Source organism: Leucopleurus acutus (assembly GCF_964270905.1).
Source record: "Leucopleurus acutus genome assembly, chromosome: X".
Classification (NCBI taxonomy): Eukaryota; Metazoa; Chordata; class Mammalia; order Artiodactyla; family Delphinidae; genus Leucopleurus; species Leucopleurus acutus.
The window spans coordinates 63,070,651-63,095,083 of NC_139148.1; the positions used below are offsets into that span (position 1 = coordinate 63,070,651).

Here is a 24,433-nt window from a genome sequence, read left to right on the forward strand (position 1 = left end):
TTTTGAAGGTTTTGCAAACTTTTCTTACTCCTTGCAAAATATATGCACTCCAGATGGAGAAACTTGTCCTCTGTCCTCCTGTTTACTACAGTGCTGCTTCTGTTGTTTATAGTTTTTCCTCTAAATACAAGTTTTCCTACTGGCTGTTTTTATATTTCTTTTCAGTGGAAATTCTGATATATGTTGGCTTGTTTTATTCAACCTGTAGACATTGACTGACTGCTATTTGCCAGGTGTTGTGCTTAGAGCTCTGATAGGAAAATTTTCTATGAGTAATCAGATTAGCTTGGCATATTACATGTATATTAAAAAAGTAACCCTGTGAAAAGGTATATGAAAATCTAGATTTAGGTTCATAAATGGACTACTAGGAGTACTGGTAATGTTTTTTTTGTTTTGTTTTTTGGGTTTTTTTTGTGGTACGCGGGCCTCTCACCGTCGCGGCCTCTCCCGTTGCAGAGCCCAGGCTCCAGATGCACAGGCTCAGCGGCCATGGCTCACAGGCCTAGCCACTCTGTAGCATGTGGGATCCTCCCAGACCGGGCTACAAACCCGTGTCCCCTGATCGGCAGGTGGACTCTCAACCACTGCGCCACCAGGGAAGCCCCTGGTAATGTTTTTATAATAGTCCAGTGAATGGACTCACAACACAGAGTAATTTGTACATATTTCATTTTGAAAAGAAAAACAAGAGGAGAGAATAATGGGATCTTACAAGTAAGCAGAAGAATATAGATACACATAGTTTACAAAGCTCTTCAATTCATCTTGTAACAAAGTCTTGATTCTTTCTCTTAGACCAGAAGATCAATTCAGAAGTTGTTAGAGTGGGAAAATAACAGATTATATCACAAGGTAAGAAAGTTTAAGCAAGAAGTGTCCCATTCATACTTCCATTAATAAATTGAAAAAATGGGAATTTTTCAGGCCACAAAAGCATGGATTAGAGAACTAATACTCAATTTTTAATATATACCCTTTACAAAGTATTTTTAAATGCAATGTTTTGTATCTTATTCCTGGATTATTGTTCGGCGATTTATTCAAATGTGTAGGTAATAATTAGTGTAAATTGCTATCAAAATTCTTAACAAACTTTACTTTCTTAGCTTGCTTTGCACTGGAAGTTGACTAAAAGGAAATGTGAAACTAGCAATATGATGGAGTATGTAAGTATGCAGTTACCTTTAATTATATTTTTTGGATTCCATCCTGAATGTTACGTTGTACTATATTTATCATTTGTCAAATCTTCTTTCTACCTTTTTTCTCCTCAGCTTGGACTTTTGTCATTTGGAACATAGAGGTTTCCTTTCACCTTTTTTAGATTTGTAGCCAACATAAAATATCTTGAAAGCTGACAATTATTTAGATCTTAGAAAAATCTTAGCTAGTATGCTCAGATGAAAACACTGCATAACCTTAATCTTCTTTTTAACATACATGCAAACCATCGCATATGGTGATGGGCACAGCTGCTGCTGAACAAAATATTTCTAAATGTAATCTTGTCAAAACTTACATAAAATAGGAATTGACTTCTGAATTCTGGATTCCTTTCCCTGGCTTTTTTTCTTAGCTGATATTTAACTTTCAGTGAAGAAACTATAGATCCTAATTTTTTTTTTTTTTTGCTAAAAGCTATGCAATCTTAGTCATAAAGCATAAATCCACGTATAACCAAAGTGACAAATTCAGCATCATTAACATTCAAAAGAATATGAAATTTATCCAAGCTTTAAATACATGTAGTATTTACATGTACAAGCTTTTATATACATATAGTATATATTTAATAATAAACATTCCATTTCTATTTCATAAATAAGGATTATTATGTATCTTTCTCTACTTTGAATAGTTTTGGGGAAAATGTGCAAATGACCACAAATCTAAAATTCTCTATAGGTAAAATCTTATATAAACTATTGTAAGTTTATATAAATTTATAAACATCTTAAGTTTTTATTATTATATTTCCAAACCTGTTTTAAATTAAAATGTTTTAATCCACTTGAACACTTTATTATTTTTTACAAAAAACTTCTAAAAGATAGTAATACTCAACCGATATTAGCTGCTTTAATTGAAAAAATAGAGGGATGTAATATATATAAAGGTATTTCTTCTAATCCATGTAACAAAATTTTAATCCCTTCGACTTTGCTAAAAAAGAAAGGGGGGGATTGAGGGAAGATGGGAAAGACATTAAAATTTAATAGGGTTTGCTTTTCTGCACCTAAACAGTTACTGTAAATCAGGTGATAAAAGCTGTTAGCTACAGTAAGTAATTATGTTTTCCAGTTTAATTGCCAGTCTAATGATAATTTGTGGTAAGTTCCTTTTGTAACTGTTTTCTATATTTCACTTGCTTTATAGTACAGGATCAAAATATAGGCCTGTGAAAAATGATTATATACTCTCTGGTTATATATAATTTATAGGAAATAAAAATTATTTTGTCAATATATTCTTGTTTATTTTTATTTTACAGGTAATACTAATAGAATTCTTACCAAAATTTCCCATATTCCGACCTGACTGAGGGATTTTATTCAGTCACTTCTGTATTACCTGTCATTTCCTACCCTTAGTGCCTTGTAGATGATTTTGGAATGAAGATGGTCTCCTTTGCTGTGTTCAACTTATTCTTTATAATGGTAGAATATTCTCCTCACACTTTCATTTGTGTTGGTTTAAGAAGAAATTTTGCACATCTTTTTTGTTAAATGAGGCTTGTGTTTTGCACTGTCAATTTTTAAATAAATACACACACACACATACATATATGTATATATATATATATTGCCACTAAAAATAAACATCAGTGCTGGTGTTTAAAAAACAAAAACATGTTCTGAGCATGCTGCCTTATAATTTTCATACTCACTGTTTCTAAATATGCATCATTTTTCTAGGCTACTTAATGCTCTGTAATCCCTTACTGGACATACATAAATAAGCTTTTGGTAGCTTCTAGAAATGGTTTTACTCTTACCTGCTTTTAAAGGACATGTAATTAATAGCACTGGTTTTGTCCTGCACTTTGCTAAATTATCACTTATGTTAGTGGATAAAATATTTAAACTCCTTAAGACTTGTAAATATTGTTTGTCTCTTTGCGTAATGTAAAATGTGATATGCCATGGTTTACAGAATGTAATGTAACTCTTAATGTATTGCCAACGATTCTGCGTAGATTTTAATATGAATGAAGTTTGCAAGCATCCTTTTGAATGTAGAGACTGTTAACATGCTGTTTTATGGCAAAGCCATAATAAGTATGTTAAAAATTTCAGGTGTGGGCAGGGTTGCCCTTTGTAATGAGTGGATTAAAATTGAAATCATTGTCTGAGATCTGCATTGCACCTGAAACCAAGAACCTTATTTTTTCCATTTAATTCAGTAAATCCCATTTTGTCCTCTACTCCCACCCCCAAAAGAATTCATTTGACATCTGACACATTTCATAGCCTCAGTCTCCTCATTTATTTCCCTTTATGTATCCTTTCCTTCATTTGGAAATACACACAATTATGACCTTTAAGGAATGTTTCAAGATTTCAGACGTCTTAGGAGGTGTCTAGACCCGCCCCCCATGAAAGCCACTGCTAACCCCTTTCTGGAGTTATGATAATCTACTTTGAGAAAGAGAGAGAGCTAATTGAAAAGCTGTACCTAAAGTGGCTGATTCATAATTGATTAAATACTCTTAATCCTCTTTTTGAGGATCCTTTGTAAACATTTGGATATTATTAATGAGGAAAGATAAGTATTTAGACAAAAGTATTTTAGTTTATAAATTAGCCACACGTTGCCTTTTCATTGGTATGTGCATATTTCTCTATTTCTCTTCACATTATTATGAGAGCACCACCCTCCAATTCTTCTAGATTTGAATTTTTAACATAATGAAAGCTTTACATTGCATTAATTCAACTTCAAATTTGTGCCTGTATATAGGCATTATTTGTAATTCTTAGTGCTAAAAATAAAGTATCTGGGACTGGATATTTTATTTATCATCTTAGTCTTAATTGCTTTTAGTTAACTTTTTAAGGCAAACATTCATCCCAGTAAAGAGAACAATCATTTCTTCATACAAGGTCAAGCCTTTTAAAGCCACTTTTAAAATTTGTGCCTAATTTGAAATCCACAGTCCTAGACCAGTAAAAGAAGAGGGGGGGGGGAAAAGATACTATTTGATATGTGACTGTAATTTTTTGTGCAAACACTTTTCCACCTCCCTCTGTAGGACCCCATTATTACCCCCATACCCAGAATCTCTAACTTTTAATATATTGCGTGTGCCTGCAAAAATCATTTGTCTGCTGCAAAACTGAAGGTGTATTTTTATAGACAAAGTGGAAACCTCTGAAAATGCATACCAAATGTCTTGTTTTCTAGATAAGGTCAGGGAAAAATTGTATCTATGGTTTATGTTCCAGCTAGTATCATCAGGTTTATGCTTCAAACTGTGACAGTTTAATACCAAAATTGATTTCTAGCATAGTACAGAATTTCTAATTATCACTGATAGAATAATTACTTTTAAGTGTCAACCCTTATAATCTCATTTTTTCCTGTAAACTTAGAATTTGGCCATATGATGGTCATAGTAACTTTTTCTGCCATGTATAAATCACACTTGTTTTGCTCAAAGAATAGCGGGAAGTAGTGAATTGTTTCCATAAAACAAATAATGAGACAGAAATAGAGTGCATCTGGAGGTGACAGAGTATATAATTCAAGTTACAGTAGTATTTATCATAAAAAGCATTTACCAGCATGTGTAAACTTAATTTTAGAACCTCCTGTAGGGTACTTCCCTGGTGGTCCAGTGGTTAAGAGTTCGCCTTTCAATATAGGGGGTGTGGGTTCGATCCCTGGTTGCAGAGCTAAGATCCCACATGCCTCGCAGCCAAAAAACTAAAACATAAAACAGAAGCAATATTGTAACAAATTCAATAAAGATTTTAAAAAATAGTCCACATCAAAAAAAAATCTTTAAAAAAAATAAAACCTACTCTAATAGCTCTTAAATTTATTATCTTACTGTTCATTATGCTGGTCAACTCATTTTCTTGAACTACTCAGAAAATACGCAATTTTCTTTTTTTCTTTCTTCTATGACTGCTTTTTCAAACTCTTTTCCTTTGGAGGGGACTGATTAGCAGTTGAGTATTTTGGAGTCCTTTAAGGGATTTGTTTTCGTTTCAGTGGTATTGGCAGCAGTGAATGCTAAAATGACAGAGTACACTGTGGACATTAACTTCTCCCCCATTGACCTTTTTTTCTTACATCCTCAGGATACAACATGTCAAGTTAATAAAGTATTTTTGTGACAGTTGTTTTTAGATTGAAGAAGCTAATTTTGAATTTCTTTGTTGCATAATATTTCTTTATGAAACCTGCGTAGATGTTTCCAGAGAAAATAACATGTACCTTACAAAGCTTTGAGGTTACAAGTTAAAACTGTTCCTTCTCTGACTTTCCATTATGCATCTCCACCTCCATAAATTGTGTATAAAATGAAATAAGCTTTAACATTTTTCAGCTACTTTTTGTTCCCTTCTACCTGCTATGTTAATTTAGGAAAGAGACCATTGTAGTTAAATGTTAGAAGTAGATGGAGAAGTGCCTTGTCTTCTTTGAATAAAGATAACATTTTATGCTGAAGGAAGCAGAATGAATGAATTGGTAAATCATTATATTTAAAGCCATCCTTTTCAGCTAAGTGTTAAGAATATTTTGGTAGTACATTATATTTCTTCTATTTATTATTTAAAGCTTGTTTCCTTGGTTTCCCCCAATCATGAGATATATTAGTGAGAAAATATTACAGAACAGGACTGTCAGTCACTTACATAACTAGTATAATTCTAATGCTAGTAAACATGCAATTTAACATGGTTCAGGAAAAACAATGTCTTTGAAGCTCTACCAAAACCTACTTAAGTATTTAACACACTTGCAATTCATATTATTATGACCTGTAAACACTAATGTCTGATCAGCTAATCAAACTGTGTTACTGTTTAGCACTCTACCATCTTAATGAAATTTTTTCTTGTTTTTTCATAATTTGAGTGAAATTCCATGACATTTGTAAGCCTTCAAACAAATAGGGATTTTTTTTAATGTAAGAGAGCTTTAAAAAACTCATTAGAATTTTATTTTGTTTACATATAAATTGCCACTTAAAAAATCAAACCCCACTACTTAAACATAAAGCCTCTAACTAGTATTTTATTAGAATTGACTATATTGACCTGAGGGGATATAGAAATTGTATACACCCATTTAATTGGAGCAATTTCACATAGTGGAAATACTTTCTGCTAATTTGATAAGATGCTCAAATTCATTGAAATTAGGTCCTCTTATGCCTATAAAATTCTGCTTTAATCCATTTTGCAACAATTGTCAAATTGTTTGGGTTACTTTAAATGGTGAACTATTGAAAAATTTTCCACAAAAAAATGAATAGATTTTATTAATAATACCTGTTGATGTAATATGTGGACTGAATATAAGGAGATACATATATATGTATGTATATGTATACATCTCCATATCTTGCCCCCAGTTTCTCTTTCCTGATTCTGAGCCAGCCTTTTCATGTTTATGATGGCAGCCTGAGAATATGTTCCATTTTCTGTGGACTTTGTCAGATTCATACTATATGAGGAAATGATCTAATGGGCTCCAGGCAAGTCACTTACATTACATGTCAGTCTCTTCATCTGTAAAATCATGGGATTGAACCTAGAGCTGGACAGAAAATTAGAGGTCACCTGACATTCTGTGATTCTAGGAATCCTTAGGGAATGTTTACAGGATCTCAGAATGATTTTTCACAAATCTACTACCCTTGGTGGAAACTCTCAGTGCCCTGCACACAGTAAATGTTTGATTTGCCAACTGGCTCCTAGCTGATGTGTGTTCATATCACACAGACTCAACCTGATGCCTGCTAGACCTCAGCCCCTCCATAGTGATATGAATGATTGCAGTTTCCCTAGGAACTGAGGAATGAGATCTATGGGCTTTACCTACATGGAATCTGACTATATGCAGTTGGTACCTGGGCAAGAATTATGGCTGTGACAACAATGGAGATATGATAGGACCCACTTTGACATTAATGTGAAAAAGAGTTTCATATCCTATCCAATATCTGCTTCAGTGTCTTATTTAGTTCCATATCCTCAAAAACATCTGTTGGAACAAATTGGTAATATTAGATGGAAAGGAAAGTGGTATAGAAGTCAAACCCAAGTCACTTCTGGTTTAATTCGTAGCTCTGCTGCTTAATTCCTCTGTACCTCATGTCCTCATTGTGGAAGTGGGGACAATAATCTGGACCTACCTCACAGGGGAATTGAGGATTTTTTCATATATTAATGTGCTTTTGAAATTGACTGAAGGATATATTGTACATCATAATTTGGTAATTTCTAAATAGAGTCCTTTAAGTCTATGTTGTTATGTTTTCTTTCTCAGTCACACCTTACAGAATGAGTATTGCAGTTAATCTATTCTTTTTGTAATTTTTGTTATTAATCCCTTATATGTTAACATGGGTAACTGTGTTATATTAATACTTGATTTAGGGAGGAAAAGCATGTGGATATAAACCAATGGTTCTCAAATTGGGGCAGATGAAAATAGCAGTGGGGTCGTTCTTGAACCTTTTTCAGTATTTCAAAAAGTTATACTAGAAACCATACATTTACCCAAAATATTCCTACTGCACAAGCCAACTAAGACATTGAATTACACACATTTGCTTATATTTCTTTGATTCTAACACTGGTTATCATACACTGATCAGAAACTGTGAATGGTGGTTATGCTTTTGATTAATTTTTTAAATGAGAAAGCCTATTGTTACATGCAATTTAATAAATAAAATACTTGAAAATATGGGGAAGGAATAATAAAGGAATCCTTATGGTAAAAATGTTGGGAGCCACTTTTATAAAGGAACCAAGATTATTTGACCTCTACAGGTTGCTTACCTAGTCCCTAAATAATGAAATGCTAGAGTGTGTGTGTGTGTTTTGGCTAGTTTGGGCTATATAACTTCAGGTTAGAATTTGTCTTCATTTTTTTTCTGTTTCAGGATGATATAACTGAGCTAATTTATCTGGGTGTGTATGTGTAAATCATACATACACACACATATAGGATCGCAGATGTGGAAAGTGTTATAATGTCATGTTCTAGCATTGGAGTAAATATCAATATCTGAGTCTCAAAGTAGTTCTGTTTATAAAGTCAACATGATGAGTCAAGGCAATAATTTCTCAAATGTTCCTTTTATTCCTGCTTATTTTGTTTGCTTTGGTCTTTGCTTAAGTTTTTAATTTTTATAGCAAATAGTGTAAAATTGATTTAATACCTGGACTTTGAAACAAGTTACAAATGTTTGAAATTATATAACCTACAAGCTAGTTTGCCATCCTTGAACTAGCCACGTACAAATATGAGTCTCAGCTACAAAAACAGGAAATCCTGGTAGCTAGAAGGTGGGCATTGATAGAAATATTTGTTTGAAAAGCCTAGGATTTCTACTTTTTGGCAGAGGATTCCTGTTGGGACAGTTTTACCAGAAAAGGATAAAAATGAATATGTCCATTTAAGCCGAGAACTTTCATTTATCTTGTATTGTTATATAGCCTGTGGAATGAATCATTTTTCTCCCTTGAGTTCGGGAGTGACTCCCCTGGAAGAACTCAACCTATATACAGCTGTGCCAAAATGAAGGATACCTGCCTCTCTGAAACTTTCACTGCTGCTTCTGTCGTTGTTCACTTGTCAGATATTAAATTTTATTATCTCAGGATGCAAAATTACAATAAAGTGCAAATCTGTATTAATGAATTGTGTGTTCTTTGGTGCATCTTCCTTTCTTCCTTCCATTTCCTGCTTTCATCATTATAAAGTAATTAAGGATTCCTTTTAAAATGTTTGTTTTGCATATTGCCCCTTCCCACATTTGCTAGTGTTATGTCTAACCCTGTAAGTAATTCATGCTATCTGTTGGCTTTGGGGGCCTTTGTTGTGCCCGGCGTTTGGCATTTGGCTAAGTAGGAATTTGTTTCTAAACAACTTTGCATTCACCCTGCATGCCTACTTGTGAACTATAAAAATAAAAGTACAGGGCTTCCCTGGTGGCACAGTGGTTGAGAGTCCGCCTGCCGATGCAGGGCACACGGGTTCGTGACCCGGTCCGGGAAGATCCCACATACCACGGAGCGGCTAGGCCCGTGGGCCATGGCCGCTGAGCCTGCGCGTCCGTAGCCTGTGCTCCGCAACGGGAGAGGCCACAACACTGACAGGCCCAAGTACCGCCAAAAAAAAAATAATAAAAGTACAAGTGGAGTTCCACCTTACCAAGCATAATGTTTTAGTGCAAGAAATGTTGAAATGTGAAGCTACTTGGGGCAAAAGTTTTGACTCTTGTTAGCAGACTATATAAGACACTCAAGTGTTAACATTCTACTTGAGTTATTATTACTCAAGGTGATTAACATGCAATAATATTAGATTTTTTAAAAACTTATCCCAAACTTTTGCAAATTTAGCAAAACAGCAAATGTAACATAATAAGAAAAACTGTATGAAGTTTCCCAGTATCTTTGGTAATTGTACTGAATATTTCAAAAAGACTATAAATTTTAAAATGTTAAAGCAGAGATGACACACTTAAACCTACAGAGAGGTTTCATGTTTTGTTTTAAAATTCTTTTTGGGGGCTTCCCTGGTGGCGCAGTGGTTGAGAGTCCGCCTGCTGATGCAGGGGACACGGGTTCGTGCCCCGGTCCGGGAAGATCCCACATGCCGCGGAACGGCTGGGCCCGTGAGCCATGGCCACTGAGCCTGCACGTCCGGAGCCCGTGCTCCGCAACAGGAGAGGCCACAACAGTGAGAGGCCCGTGTACCGCAAAAAAAAAAATTCTTTTTTGAAACTTTACTATGTGGATGGATAAAAATCTATACTTTTCGTTGATAACTTCTTGGATGTGGAGTAGGATATGCTATGTAGGAAATACTTTTACATTGCATTTAATAGTATTGAGGGCAGAAGCCACATGCCTTTAAATCTGTCATTAAATAACATTTACCACTTTATGGGATGCTTCACTTACCTAAATGTAGGAAATTCTCTGGGAGATAGAGAATTCTTCAGTTGTAATTACCATAAATCTGAGTTGTAATCACTGTTCTATCACCTGAGTGACCTCTAGCAAAAATCAGGACACTCAGTGAGCCTGATTTTATCCATCATCTCCAAGGTAAGAGGTTGGGTTAGATCAAGGTTGCAAACTAAGCTATAACCAGTCCTCAGACACACGTGTCTTTTTGACCTGCAGAATTTTTTTTCACACATTTTGAATTAGTTGCCAGCATTTAAGAGACTTCACATAGAAATCAAGATTTCTGGGCTTCCCTGGTGGTGCAGTGGTTGAGAGTCCGCCTGCCGATGCAGGGGACACGGGTTCGTGCCCCGGTCCAGGAAGATCCCACATGCCGCAGAGCGGCTAGGCCCGTGAGCCATGGCCGCTGAGCCTGCGCGTCTGGAGCCTGTGCTCCGCAACGGGAGAGGCCACAACAGTAAGAGGCCTGTGTACCACAAAAAAAAAAAAAAGAAAAAAAAGAAAGAAATCCAGATTTCTGGCTTCCCTTGAGAAATTCCACATGTGAACAATCAGCAAGAGCTGAATAGCAACCTGCCCCTTTTTGATGGAGCATTCATTTTCTTACTTTTTTTGTAGCGGGGGGTGCCGGGGGAAATGATTGATAAACTTGACCACGTAGAGTTGAAGCAAAATTGATCTTTACACATGCCACCAACAAAGACAATGCCAACAAATGGGTGTGGAGAACATTTGTGCAAATACATGTGTAATAAGAATATTGACATCAGCATTACTCATTATAATAACAGAACATTTGGAAAATATAGCCATTAAGAGGTACCAGGTAAGTAAATTTCTGTACATTCACACAATGTAATGCTATCAATTTGTGTTTTGGTTTATTTTTTTATTTTTTTTAAATTAAAGTATAGTTGATTTACAATGTGGTATTAGTTTCTGGTGTAAGCAAAGTGAGTCCGTTTTATATAAATATATATATATATTCTTTTTATTTTATTATATATATATTCTTTTTCTGATTCTTTTCCATTATAGGTTATTACAAGATATTGAATATAGTTCCCTGTGCTATACAGTAGGACCTTGGTGTTTTTCTATTTTATATATATTGTGTGTGTATCTGTTAATCCCAAGCTCCTAATTTATCCCTTTCCCACTTTCCCCTTCGGTAACCATAAGTTTGTTTTCTATGTCTGTGAGTCTTTCTGTTTTATAAGTAAGTTCATTTATATCGTTTTTTTTTAGATTCCACATATAAGTGATATATTTGACTTCACTTAGTGTGATAATCTCTAGGTCCATCCATGTTGCTGCAAATGGCATTATTTCATTCTTTTGATGGCTAATATTCCTATATATATATATATATATATATATATATATATATATATATATACCACATCTTTATCCATTCATCTGTTGATGGACACTTAAATTTCTTCCATGTCTTGTCTATTGTAAATAGTGCTGCAATGAACACTGGAGTGCATGTTTCTTTTCGAATTAGAGTTTTCTCTGGATATATCCCCAGAAGTGGGATTGATGGATCATATGGTAAGTCTATTTTTAGTTTTTTAGGGAACCTCCATACTGTTTTCCATAGTGGCTGCACCAATTTACATTCCTGCCAACAGTGTAGGAGGATTCCCTTTTCTCCACACCCTCTCCAGCATCTGTTCTTTTTTTTTTTTTTTTTTTTTTTTTGGCGGTATGTGGGCCTCTCACTGTTGTGGCCTCTCCCATTGCGGAGCACAGGCTCAGCAGCCATGGCTAACGGGCCCAGCCGCTCTGTGGCAAGTGGGATCTTCCCGGACCAGGGCACAAACCCGTGTCCCCTGCATCAGCAGGCAGACTCTCAACAACTGCACCACCAGGGAAGCCCAGCATCTATTCTTTTTGATGATGGCCATTCTGACTTCTGTGAGGTTGGAGCATTTATTTTCTGTTTTTCCAATATCATTACTATTCCCTCTTGTCTCCCTGAAACTCAGGTTATTTTGTTTGTCTTATGGTATAGTTAGAAAGGAAGCAATATATTTCCTGAACCCATATCTCTTTCAAAATTATGGGAAAAATACAGACTATGATAGCTACGTGTATTATTTTTTAATATTTGGTGGGATGGGGGATGGAGAGAGTGCCTTTTTTGTGGAAAGGAAGTGTTTTCTTACAAATGACCTATGCGGTTGAAAACTGTTGCCTGCCATAACAGTAAACAGAGGATGTTGCAGTCATCAAACCAGCAACCACTGCAGCCACCCCCAACTGTGCACCCTGAGGGGATTCAAGATGGAGAAAAGCAGGATACTGCTTATCAAAAGAATGATTTCAATGAGCCCAGACTCTTGCGTCTACCCATATAGAAAAAAAGCTAAATTCATTAACTTGAGATGTCCAGCTTTCTTTAATTAACTGTAATCTTTTGATGTTCTGACTACCTGGTTTTTATTGCAAAACTCCTATATATCCTGGCTCCTCCCTTACCTCTTCAGATCAGTCCCTCAGAGCTCTCTAAGAGGCTGTCTTCTGGGTTTAAGACCTCAGTTTTGTCCACCAAATAAAACATAATTCTCAACTTTTAGGTTGTGCATTTTTTTTCCATTGACACCTACTGCATTCATTGATGTTACCTGGTGATAATGGACACTTGATTTAATGATTCCATAAACTAGACAATCTGTAAAGCCTCATTTAATTCTGACATTCTGAGTGTCCATGAGGTGATTTTGTAACATTGGTATATTTCAAATTATTTGCCTTTTAAGGTCTGTATATGATGATGAGTTGCTGGTGTTAATAAAACTGGTCACACTTCCAAGTACAATAGTGGCATCAAAGACCCCATCTAGTGAAACAGCCACAAGCAGGGAGGACCAACATGTTATTTTAGAACTGACCTTTACTTCATAACTTTCAACAAAATTTGGTCATCCATCCAAAGCAGCACCTGCCTTGTTATCTCACAAGAGTAATATTGCCCAAGGTGATAACACCATGTTAAGAACTCTAGGTAGGAATCTATAAAACCTGTCCTATGTATTGTTATTTAGATAGGACTCCTGATTGTTTTTTTCTCACACTATGTTGAACCAAAATGATATTAATTTTTTTTGAAAAAGACATTTCAAACATAATTTAGACTCAATATGTTTAGATAATGCAACCAGAACTGTCAGTTTATGATTTAATAAGGATCTGTATTAGGGTCTGATGGATGGAAAGTATGGCCATTAAGATAACTTTTTCTTTATTATAAAAATACTTGCTTCCACTAGAAAATATATGAAATAGAAGTATGAAGAATAAAATTAAAATCTCCCATAATTTTACCATATGCTTCCATTTTAATATCTTTAAATTGCATAACATTTTTATATGTGTGTATAGTGCAATTTTTACAGTTTTAATTATATTGTATGCTGCTTTTACACTTTCATATTTTCCCATGTCAGTACATAATCTTTGAAACTAACAGCAGAACAATGTTTGAATATGCCATAATTTAGTCATTTTGCTTTGGTATTTAGTCTGTTTTCAGTGTTTTGCTATTATAAATAATGATTTCATCAGCATCTTTATACATAAATCCTTACCAGAATCTGATCATTTCCTTTGGATATATTTTTACAAATTGATAATTGGGTGAAAGGGTTGAAGTCTTTATAGCTCTTGGTATATATTTCAAAATTGCTTTAGGAGAGGCATGAGAGATATGACACACAGAAACTGAGTATTTCTGTCTTCCTCTGGATAGATGGGGAGAATTAAGAGCAGGAATTAATATAGACACACTACTTATTAATACACACACACACTTAGAGGTGCTAATTGAGATGGGGTACTGGCGAAAATTGGAAGGATCAAACTGGCATCCCCAGCAGCTACAAATAGAACAGAGGATCCTTTCTCCTCCAATCGAGGGCACGTGGAACACCATCCTCAGCCCTGCAGAGCTGTCCGTAAAAGTAGGTGCTAGTGGCCTTATCCCTTGAAGGAAGTCACCAGCTCTCAAATTCTTTGATTTACAGACCTCTGATAGCTCAATGAAAAGCATCAGCAAATACAATTTGTGACAGTCTAGAATTATCTCCACTCCCTTCTTTCAGCAGTCAGATGGGAAAGCAAGCTGCCTAATTCCCTCTCAAACATCGACCACAGGCTTCGACCGCCATGTTTGCCTACTGCTTCCCTTGACAGCTTTTTAAATTTGACTTTATGAAAGAGACTTTAGTCACAAATTATTCACCATATTCTGTGTTCCTATAGCGTTCTCACTCCCTTGAAATTGCTGTCTCTTAACACTTTACCAATTGTAGGAAGGCTGTCATGATTCAGAGAAAGAAGCATTGGATTTATATTATATTTATTGTAGACCTGACCTTATGCTTCCTGCCTGCCATTTCCATCTAGACAATCTTGGGAAAGTAGTTTAACTCTTTTAGCCTTGGTGTGACAGGAATAATTACACCTAAGATAATTGTTAGGACTAACAATTATGCGAAAGAGCTGGGAAGATACCAAATCACAATATTTTTGTTTCTAGTGAAGAGTAATTTCACAATCTATGCCTTCTGATCGGTATGTTAATCCAATTCTTTCATCAGGATTGTCTACACTGCTTATATTAAACATGTTGACCATTCAAAACTCCACCAAGGTAGTGGGTCTTAGTTCTTTTTACTTAGGGGTTCTCCTCAGGTTCTTTTGCCATTCTTTGTACACCTGTCATGTGCATGGCCCCTGCCATGTCTACACAGCATGTGATCTCTACCTTCTGGGAGCTAACTTCTAAGGTGGCACACTTCGTTATTTCATTCTTTCATTTATTCAGTCGGTATTTAGTAAGCATTTAATATGTGCCAGGTTCAGCATTAAGCATTCTTCCTACACTGTTTTGTTTAAGCCTATGTTCTTAATCACCATGCTATTCTGACATCATGTACTGCTTATGAGTATACACATGTACACATTTCTATATTTTATATATATGCACAATAAAGTAGATTAAATAGCAAAAACATTATTCCTGAGATCAACTTTGCATTCTCCTTTTGTTGTGATTTTTTTTAATGTTTTAAGCAGTTTGGATTAGAACTGAGTCACTTGGTAGGGGGCAGAGGGCAGGAGTGAAGCCAATCAACAAGCAGAACTCTGAGATAGCTGGGAATCCAGTCTTTATTTCTCTTGTCTGGGAAATGCTTATGGTTTGGCGAGGGGTTTCACAGATGAAAAGTGGGCAGGAATGCAGATGTTCAGAGTGGCATAGATGATGATCAGAATGATAGGCAGAGGGAGATCAAAGGAAACCTTGAAATGCTTTCAATGATTAGTGAATTTTCAATGAACTAAGATAAGATGTACACAATGGGGGCCAGACAGCAAGAGTGATGAATTACAAACAAGGGCTGTTAATCTTGGGTGTTGGAGAAATTTTCAGTGACCCATTTTCTTCTGGCTGAAGGGGAAAATTCAAATATATGAACCTTTCAACTAGATTCTCTTAACATCCATATTTGAAGGGAAACCTACCTACAGTCTGAGCCCCAATTTCCATGATATTTTTAATATCAGTAAAAGAGCTTAATGAGTAATAAATTATAACATTGTATTATAAAATCTTTAATTTTATTTATCTTCCTGTTTGCTTTTATCTCTGTCTCAACTTTGGCTTTTATTCATCTCTGTCTCAACATTTTTTTTGCTCAAAGTACTGGAAACAGTCAACAAATAAATCTGTGCTAGCAAAGGAGAATGGGAATTCTCCTGGTACCTCCCTTAGTTATCTATTTTATACATACTATCAATAGTGTATATATGTCAATCCCAATCCCCCAATTCCTCCCACCCCCTTTCCCCCTTGGTATCCATACATTTGTTCTCTACATCTTTGTCTCTATTTCTGCTTTGCAAATAGGGTCATCTGTACCATTTTTCTAAATTCCACATATATGCATTAATATACAATATTTGGTTTTCTCTTTCTGACTTACTTCACTCTGCATGACAGTCTCTAGGTCCATCCACATCTCTACAAATGACCCAATTCTGTTCCTTTTTATGGCTGAGTAATATTCCATTGTATATATATACCACATCTTCTTTATCCATCCTTCTGTTGATGGACATTTAGGTTGCTTCTGTGTCCTGACTACTGTAAATAGTGCTGCAATAAACACTGGGGTGCATGTGTCTTTTTGAATTATGGTTTTCTCTGGGTATATGGCCTGGAGTGGGATTGCTGGGTCATATGATAGTTCTATTTTTAGTTTTTTAAGGAAGCTCCATACTGGCTACACCAATTTATATTCCCACAATAGTGTACCAAGTTTCCCTTTTCTCCACACCTCTATGAGGTGTCCCAAAATCTGCTAAATAGTCTATCATTTCTCATTCCTCATATGCCTCCAGCCATAAAGAGAAAGGCTGATAAGGTTGGCGAATGACATGTCTCTATCAACTGCAAAGATCCTTTTGCTTTACCCCTAATATTATAAGTTCTGACCCTGAATGTGAAAAACCTTGACATCACTACACATAGTATGATTTGAGAACGATTGCAGGGTGCCTCATCCCTAAACATCCCTCTAGCTTACCTGCCACAATGTCTAAAGTTTATACTATTAATCATTCTTCTAGGTTAGGACAGTCTTGCCAGAAGGTCAATTATATAGCAAGGAATAGAGGGTGAGCTATTAACACACCTGCTGTCACCTGGGAAAGCAGCAGACAGAGCTCTGAAGAACTGAGCTCAGGGTAAAGATATATTAATAAATTATGGGGGGGAAGCCCAGAATATAGGATAATCTCCCAATGAGAGCCCCTGGGTACAGCAATGCCAAAGACTAGATTTTCCTTTTTCAAAATGGCAGTCAGATTCTTGCCATGCATATATTTGATAAATTTAAGAAATATATTTATAAGCAATATATAATTAAAAGAGCACTGGGTTGGGAGACAGAAGACCTGAGTTCTATTAGTAGTCCAGAGTGGTCTGGGAGAGAACCCCTTTTTCCCTTCTATTTCCTGTAAGTCAAATGTGAAAATTAAATTAGACGATATCATAGATCCTAATGGGCGCTAAATGTTTGATTCCCATAGTGGGTCAGTTCAATTGCCTTGATGTCTAGTGTAGATATGGCATAAACTAATGCTTTCATTACTCCTTATTTACACTGTGGCTGGTAATGTTAAAACAACCAAGAACTCCTTGGCCTAGTAAGAACCCAAGCAGTTGGAACTGTCATACTTTGAAGAGAGACATGAAGAAAAAACCTAGGACCAGAGAAAGTCCATCAAAGTAATTTAAAGGGAAAGAAGTGGGAGTGATGACAGGGAGATGGCTGAATAAGATGTGGTATATATATATATGCAATGGATTATTACTTGTCATAAAAAAGAATGAAACCTTGCTATTTGCAATGACATGGATGGACCTAGAGGGTATTATGCTAAGTGAAATAAGTCAGACAGAGGAAGACAAATACTGTATGATCTCACTTGTGGACTTTAAACAAAACAAAAGAAAACATAACAAAACAGAAACAGAGCCATAGATACAGAGAACAAACAGGTAGTAGACAGAGGGGAGGAGCGTGGGGAGAAGAAAGAAATAGGTAAGGGAAATTAAGAGGTACAAATTTCCAGTTGCAAAATAAATGATTCACAGCTATGAAATGTACAGTGTGGGGAATATAGTCAATAACTATGTAATATCTTTGTATGGTGACATATCATAACTAGACTTATCATAGTGATCACTTTGAAATGTATAGAAATACCAAATCACTATGTTGTGTAACAGGAACTAACACAGTGTTGTAGGTCAATTGTACTTCAAAAACAAACTAACTCATAGAAAAAGAGATCAGCTTTGTGGTTACCAAAGGAGGGGGTGGAGGGAGGGGGAATTGGATAAAGGCATTCAAAAGGTACAAACTTCCAGTTATAAGATAAATAAGTACTACAGATGTAATACACAACATGATAAATACAATTAACACTGCTGTGTGTTATATATGAAAGTTGTTAAGAGAGTAAATCCTAAGAGTTCTCATCACAAGAAAAAATTTTTAAATTTATTTAACTTTGCAACTATATCAGATGATGGATATTTACTAAAGTTATTGTGTTAATCATTTCATGACATATATAAGTCAAATCATTATGCTGTACTCCTCCTTATACAATGCTTTATGTCAATTATATCTCAATAAAACTGGAAGGAAAAAACATGTCCTTCACTTGTATACCTCCCTCAGCAACAGCAATTTGGCATCCATCTATGGACAAAAGTACCTTTGTGGGAGCTGTGGGATCCAGTACCCGATGCCTAAGGGCCCAGGAGGAATATTGCCCACCCATATGTCCGATAATAGACATACAGTACTTGGTCCCAGCTGTGGACCCTGAAATGCACCATGAACCAACTCCAGCCCCTCTAGGCCATTGTCTGAGAGCCCCTGGAGAACAAACACACTTAGATAATCACCCACAAATGAGAGAGCCTTTGTGGAAGTCCAGTGGAGAAGTCCCAGCACACTTTTGGAGAAAAAAATCAGAGATTATATGCATTGGAGAGGGTGAGGAACACATTGACTTTACCAGTGTTCAATGCCAAGAGAGTCCTTGGCTCATGATTTCTCCTGCAGGGAAAAGTGAGAGTGTGTGAGTGCGTGACTTCTCCAGTTGTGCAGAACACTGCCAAAGAGACCCATTTCTCTCTCATTCCATCTAGAGTCCTGAGTTGTGAGCTGGACAACTAAGGGGCAGTGAGCAGCTGGGAGAACAGCAGCCAGTGTTTGGAAAGTATCAAAGGAACAGAATCCTAATAATGACATCATGGACTACACTGGGAGGCCCTCAAATGAGCCCCTGAGACTTCTTCTGTGTAGATCTCCCCAGGTAGCTGAAGGTTATCCCAGTGTTTTATATACCTCACCCACATCACCCTCCGCCTCATGACTGACCCCCTCTGAGTGCTCCCAGTGGCAGCAAGAGTGAATTTTCGCAGCTGGCTAGTGAGCATGTACAGAAATCCTGTCCAAATCTGCAGGCCAGGGAGAGACCACAATCTGGGCATTTAGTACCACCCTTGGGAAAGCAAAAGGGAGGCTGCCAGAACTTGGACTGGTACATTGCAGGATTGAGAGAAAGCATACAAGCTTAAGAATTCTTCCACAAGAGGGAGCAAGAGGCACAAAGCAGCTGTATTCATAGAAGGTCTGAGAAAGCCTTAGAATCTCTAATAAGACGACAGAAGCTTTTTCTCTCCTGAAGTCAGTTAGTAAAGACTGGAGGAGGTGGCTTCTACTTTAAATGCAAAGATAGCAATGCAAGACTTCAAGGAACACATAAAATCAAGGAAACATGACACCACTAAAGGATCACAATAGTTTTCCAGTAATCAACTCCAAAGACATAGAGTTAAGTCAATTTACCTCATAAAGAATTCAAAATAGCTGTTTTAAGGAAACTCAATGAGCTACAAGAAAGCACAGACAATTCAACAAAATCAGGAAAATAACACACAAACAAAATAAGAAATATAACAAAGAGATAGAAATCATTTAAAAAAGAAAGAACCAAACAGAAATTCTGGAGCTGACAAATATGGTGAATAAAATGAAAAATGCAATAGAGAGCATCAACATCAGAACGGATCAAGAAGAAAAAAAATCTGTGAAGTAGCAGACAGACTGTTCAAACAACCCAGCCAGAGAAGAAAAAAAAAGAAATGAAAAAAAAAAGTAAAGAAAGCCTATGTAAACCATGCACTATAATGAAAATAAGCAATGAGCAAATTATTGGAGTCCAAGAAGGAAAAGAGAAGGAAAAGGAACAGACAGCTTATTTAAAGAAATAATGGCTGAAAACATCCCAAATTTGGGGAGAAATTTGGACACCCAAGTTTGAGAAGCTAATAGGTCCCCAAACAAACACAACTCAAGAAGATCTTCTCCAAGACACTTTGCGATAAAACTGTCAAAAATCAAACACAAGGGGCTTCCCTGGTGGCAAAGTGGTTGAGAGTCTGCCTGCCGATGCAGGGGACACGGGTTCATGCCCTGGTCTGGGAAGATCCCACACGCTGCGGAGCGGCTGGGTCCGTGAGCCATGGCCACTGAGCCTGCGCATCCGGAGCCTGTGCTCTGCAACGGGAGAGGCCACAATGGTGAGAAGCCCACATACCGCAAAAAAAAAAAAAAAAAATCAAACACAAGAAGAATCTTAAAATCATCAAAGGAAAAGAAGCTTATCACTTACACAGGAACCCCCATAAAGCTATCATCAGATTTCTCAAACCAGGAGAAAATAGGATGCTATATTCAAAGTGCTAAAAGAAAAAAAATGTCTAAAAAAATTCTTTAACTGGCAAAGTTGTCCTTCAGAAATGAAGAAGAGATAAAGATATTTCCAGATAAACAAAAGCTAAGGGAGTTCATGACCACTAGAACTTTTTTATAAGAAATGCTGAAAGGGGTTCTTCTAGCTCAAATTAAAGTATGCTAATTAGTAACATGAAAACATATAAAAAATATAAAATGCACTGGTAAATGTAAGTATATAGTCAAATTCAGAATATCTTAATACTGTAATATAGAAGTGTGTTAACCACTTAAATATTACTAATAAGATTAAGGGATGAAGTATTAAAAATAGCTATACCTATAATTATTTGTCAATAAATACACAATAGAAAAAGAGATAAATTGTGACATGAAAAACACAAAAGGAGGCAAAATTTTATTCTTTTTTATGGCTGAGTGGTATTCCATTCCATATATACCAATCTTCTTTATCCATTCATCTGTTGGTGTATGCTTAGGTTTCTTTCATCTCTTGCCAATTGTAAATAATGCAGCTGTGAACATTGAAGTGTATGTATCTTTTCGAATTAGTGTTTTTGTTTTTTTCAGATATGTACCCAGGAGTGGAATTGCTGGGTCATATGGTAGTTCTATTTTTAGTTTTTTGAGAAACCTCCATACTGTTTTCCATAATGGCTGCACCAATTTACATTCCCACAAACAGTGTACAACAGTTCCATTTTCTCCACATCCTCACCAACATTTGTTATTTGTGTTTTGATGATAGCCATTCTGATAGGTGTGAGGTGATATCTCACTGTGGTTTTGATCTGCATTTCCCTGATGATTATAGATGTTGAGCATCCTTTCATGTGTCTGTTGGCCTTCTGCATGTCCTCTTTGGAAAAATGTCTATTTGGGTCTTCTGCTCATTTTTTAATAGGGTTTCATGTTTTTTATGATGTTGAGTTGTATGAGCTCTTTATATATGTTGGATAGTAATCCTTTATCATTCATATCATTTACAAATATTTTCTCCCATTCAGTAGGTCATCCTCATTTTGTTTGTGGTTTCCTTTACTGTGCAGAATCTTTAAACTTTAATTAGGTCCCATTTGTATATTTTTGCTTTTATTTCCTTTACTTTGGGAGACAGATCCAAAAATAAAAAATACTGTTGCGATTTATGTCAAAGAGCATTCTGCCTATGTTTTTCTCTAGGAGTTTTATAGTATCAGTCTTACATTTAGGTCTTTAATCCATTTTGACTCTATTTTTGTGTAGAGTGTTAGAGAATGTTCTAATTTCATTCTTTTACATCTAGCTGTCCATTTTTCCCAGCACCACTTATTGAAGAGACTGTCTTTTCTCCATTGTATATTCTTGCTTTCTTTGCTGTAGATTAATTGACCATAAGTGCATGGGTTTATTTCTGGGCTTTCTATTCTGTTCCAATGATCTATGTGTCTGTTTTTGTGCCTGTACCATACTGTTTTGATGGCTGTAGCTTTGTAGTATAGTCTGAAAACAGGGAGCATGATTCCTTCTACTCTGTTCTTTTTTCTCAAGATAGTTTTGGCTATTTGGGGTCTTTTCTGTTTCCATACAAATTTAAATTTTTTTCATTCTAGGTGCGTGAAAAATACCATTGGTACTTTGATAGGGATTGCATTGAATCTATAGATTGCCTTGGGTAGTATGGTCATTTTAACAATATTAGTTCTTCCAGTTTAAGAACACATTATATCTTTCCATTTGTTTGTGTCATATTCAATTTATTTCAGCAGCCTCTTATAGTTTTCTGAGTTCAGGTATTTTACCTCCTTAGGTAGATTTATCCCTAAGTGTTTTATTCTTTTTGATGCAATGGTAAATGAGACTGTTTCTTTACTTTATCTTTCTGATAGTTCATTGTTAGTGTATAGAAATGCAACAGATTTTTGTATATTTTGTATCCTGCAACTTTACTGAATTTATTAATGAGCTCTACTAGTTTTCTGGTGGCATCTTTAGGATTTTCTATGCATAGTGTCATGTCACCTGCAAACAGTGAAAGTTTTGCTTCTTCCTTTCCAATTTGGATACCTTTACTTCATTTTCTTCTCTGATTGCTATGGATAGGACTTCCAATATCATATTGAATAAAAGTGGCAAGAGTGGGCATCCTTGTCTTGTTCTTGATCATAGAAGAAAAGCTTTAAGCTTTTCACCATTGAGTATGATGTTAGCTGTGGGTTTGTCATATTTGGCCTTTATTATGTTGAGTTATGTGTCTTCTGTACCCACTTTGTTTGGAGTTTTTATCATAAATGGATGTTGAATTTTGTCAAAAGTTTTTTCTTCATCTGTTGAAATGATCACATAGTTTTTATTCTTCAATATGTTAATGTGTTTTATCACATTGATTTACAGATATTGAAAAATCCTTGTGTCCCTGAGATAAATCCCACTTGGTCATGGTGTATGATCCTTGTAATGTATTGTTGGATTCAATTTGCTAATATTTTGTTGAGGATTTTTGCATCTATGTTCATCAGCGATATTGGCCTGTAATTTTCTTTTTTTGCAGCAACATGGATGGACTTGGAGGGCATTATGCTAAGTGAAATGTCACACAGAGAAAGAAAAATATGGTGTAATATTTATATGTGGAATCTACAAACTACAACAAACTAGTGAATATAACAAAAACGAAGCAGACTCACAGATATAGAGAACAAACTAGTCATTACCAGTGGAGGGGGAAGGGCAATATAGGGGTGGAGAATGGACAGGTATAAACTGTTAGGTGTAAGATAGGCTACAAAGATGTATTGTAGGGCTTCCCTGGTGGTGCAGTTGTTAAGAATCCGCCTGTCAATGCAGGGGACACAGGTTCAAGTCGTGGTCTGGGAAGATCCCACATGCCATGAAGCAACTAAGCACTCAAGCCACAACTACTGAGGTCACATGCCACAACTACCAAAGCCTGCATGCCTAGAGCCTGTGCTCTGCAGCAAGAGAAGCCCACGCACCACAATGAAGAGTAGCCCGTGCGCAGCACCGAAGACCCAACGCAGCCAAAAATTAATTACTTAATTAATTAATTTTAAAAAAAGATGTACAACACGGGGAATATAACCAATATTTTGTAATAATTATAAATGGGGTGTAACCTTTAAAAATTGTATTAAAAAATTTTAAACATAAAAGGAGGGAGAGAAAGGGTAGAATTTTTATGCAGTTGAAGTTGTTGTCAGCTTAAAATATACTGTTATATATATATAAAGTAAACCTCATAGTAACGACAAGCAAAACACTTGTGTAGATACACAAAAGATGAAGGGACTCAAAGCACACAACTACACAAAATCATCAATTCACAAAGGAATGCAGCACAAGAGGAAGAAAGGAACAATAGAACTATAAAACAACCAGAAAACTATTAGTAAGATGACATTAGTAAGTCCTTATCTATCAATAATTATTCTACATGTAAATAGCTTATACCCTCCAATCCAAAGACATACAGTGGCTTAGTGGATAGAAACAATTTTAACCTACATGCTGCCTATAGGAGGTCCACTTTGCTTTAAGAACACTCATATGCTCAAGGTGAAGAGATGACAAAAAGATATTCCATACTGTATATGCCTGCAGTAAGTGCAACAATTCTTTAATTCACAGTTATGGCTGGATAGTCAACAATCTTTACTGCATAGGTCTGTAGTGTAGTTGTTCATACTCTAAGTCGTCCAAGTACCATACTAAAAACTTTTGCCATATACTCACAACTCCAATGCTACTTATAACTCATATAAGATTTTTAAGACAATTCACTGTCTTGTTTTAAATTTCATTTTGAATATTACTTTTAGAGTTTTACATTCAAAGCAAAATTAGGAGGAAAGAACAGAGATTTCCCCTATACACTCTACTCCAACACATGCATAGTCTCCCTCATTATCAACATCACCC

General features: G+C 35.9%; 1 protein-coding gene across 2 annotated transcripts in view; it reads left to right on the forward strand.

Annotated features, from left to right (window-relative positions):
* Positions 1-2,579, forward strand: part of CHIC1 (cysteine rich hydrophobic domain 1) — a gene marked incomplete at both ends in the record, with an annotated part of 35,360 nt that extends 32,781 nt beyond the window's left edge. Inside the window, 3 exons of one of the 2 annotated variants that reach the window (XM_082864032.1) lie at positions 799-855; positions 1,110-1,169; positions 2,495-2,579. In XM_082864032.1, coding sequence (XP_082720158.1) covers positions 799-855; positions 1,110-1,169; positions 2,495-2,545 — 168 coding nt within the window. The remainder of the gene's footprint in view (positions 1-798; positions 856-1,109; positions 1,170-2,494) is intronic. The other variant, XM_082864033.1, reaches the window with a different exon arrangement.
* Positions 2,580-24,433: the final 21,854 nt, after the last annotated feature.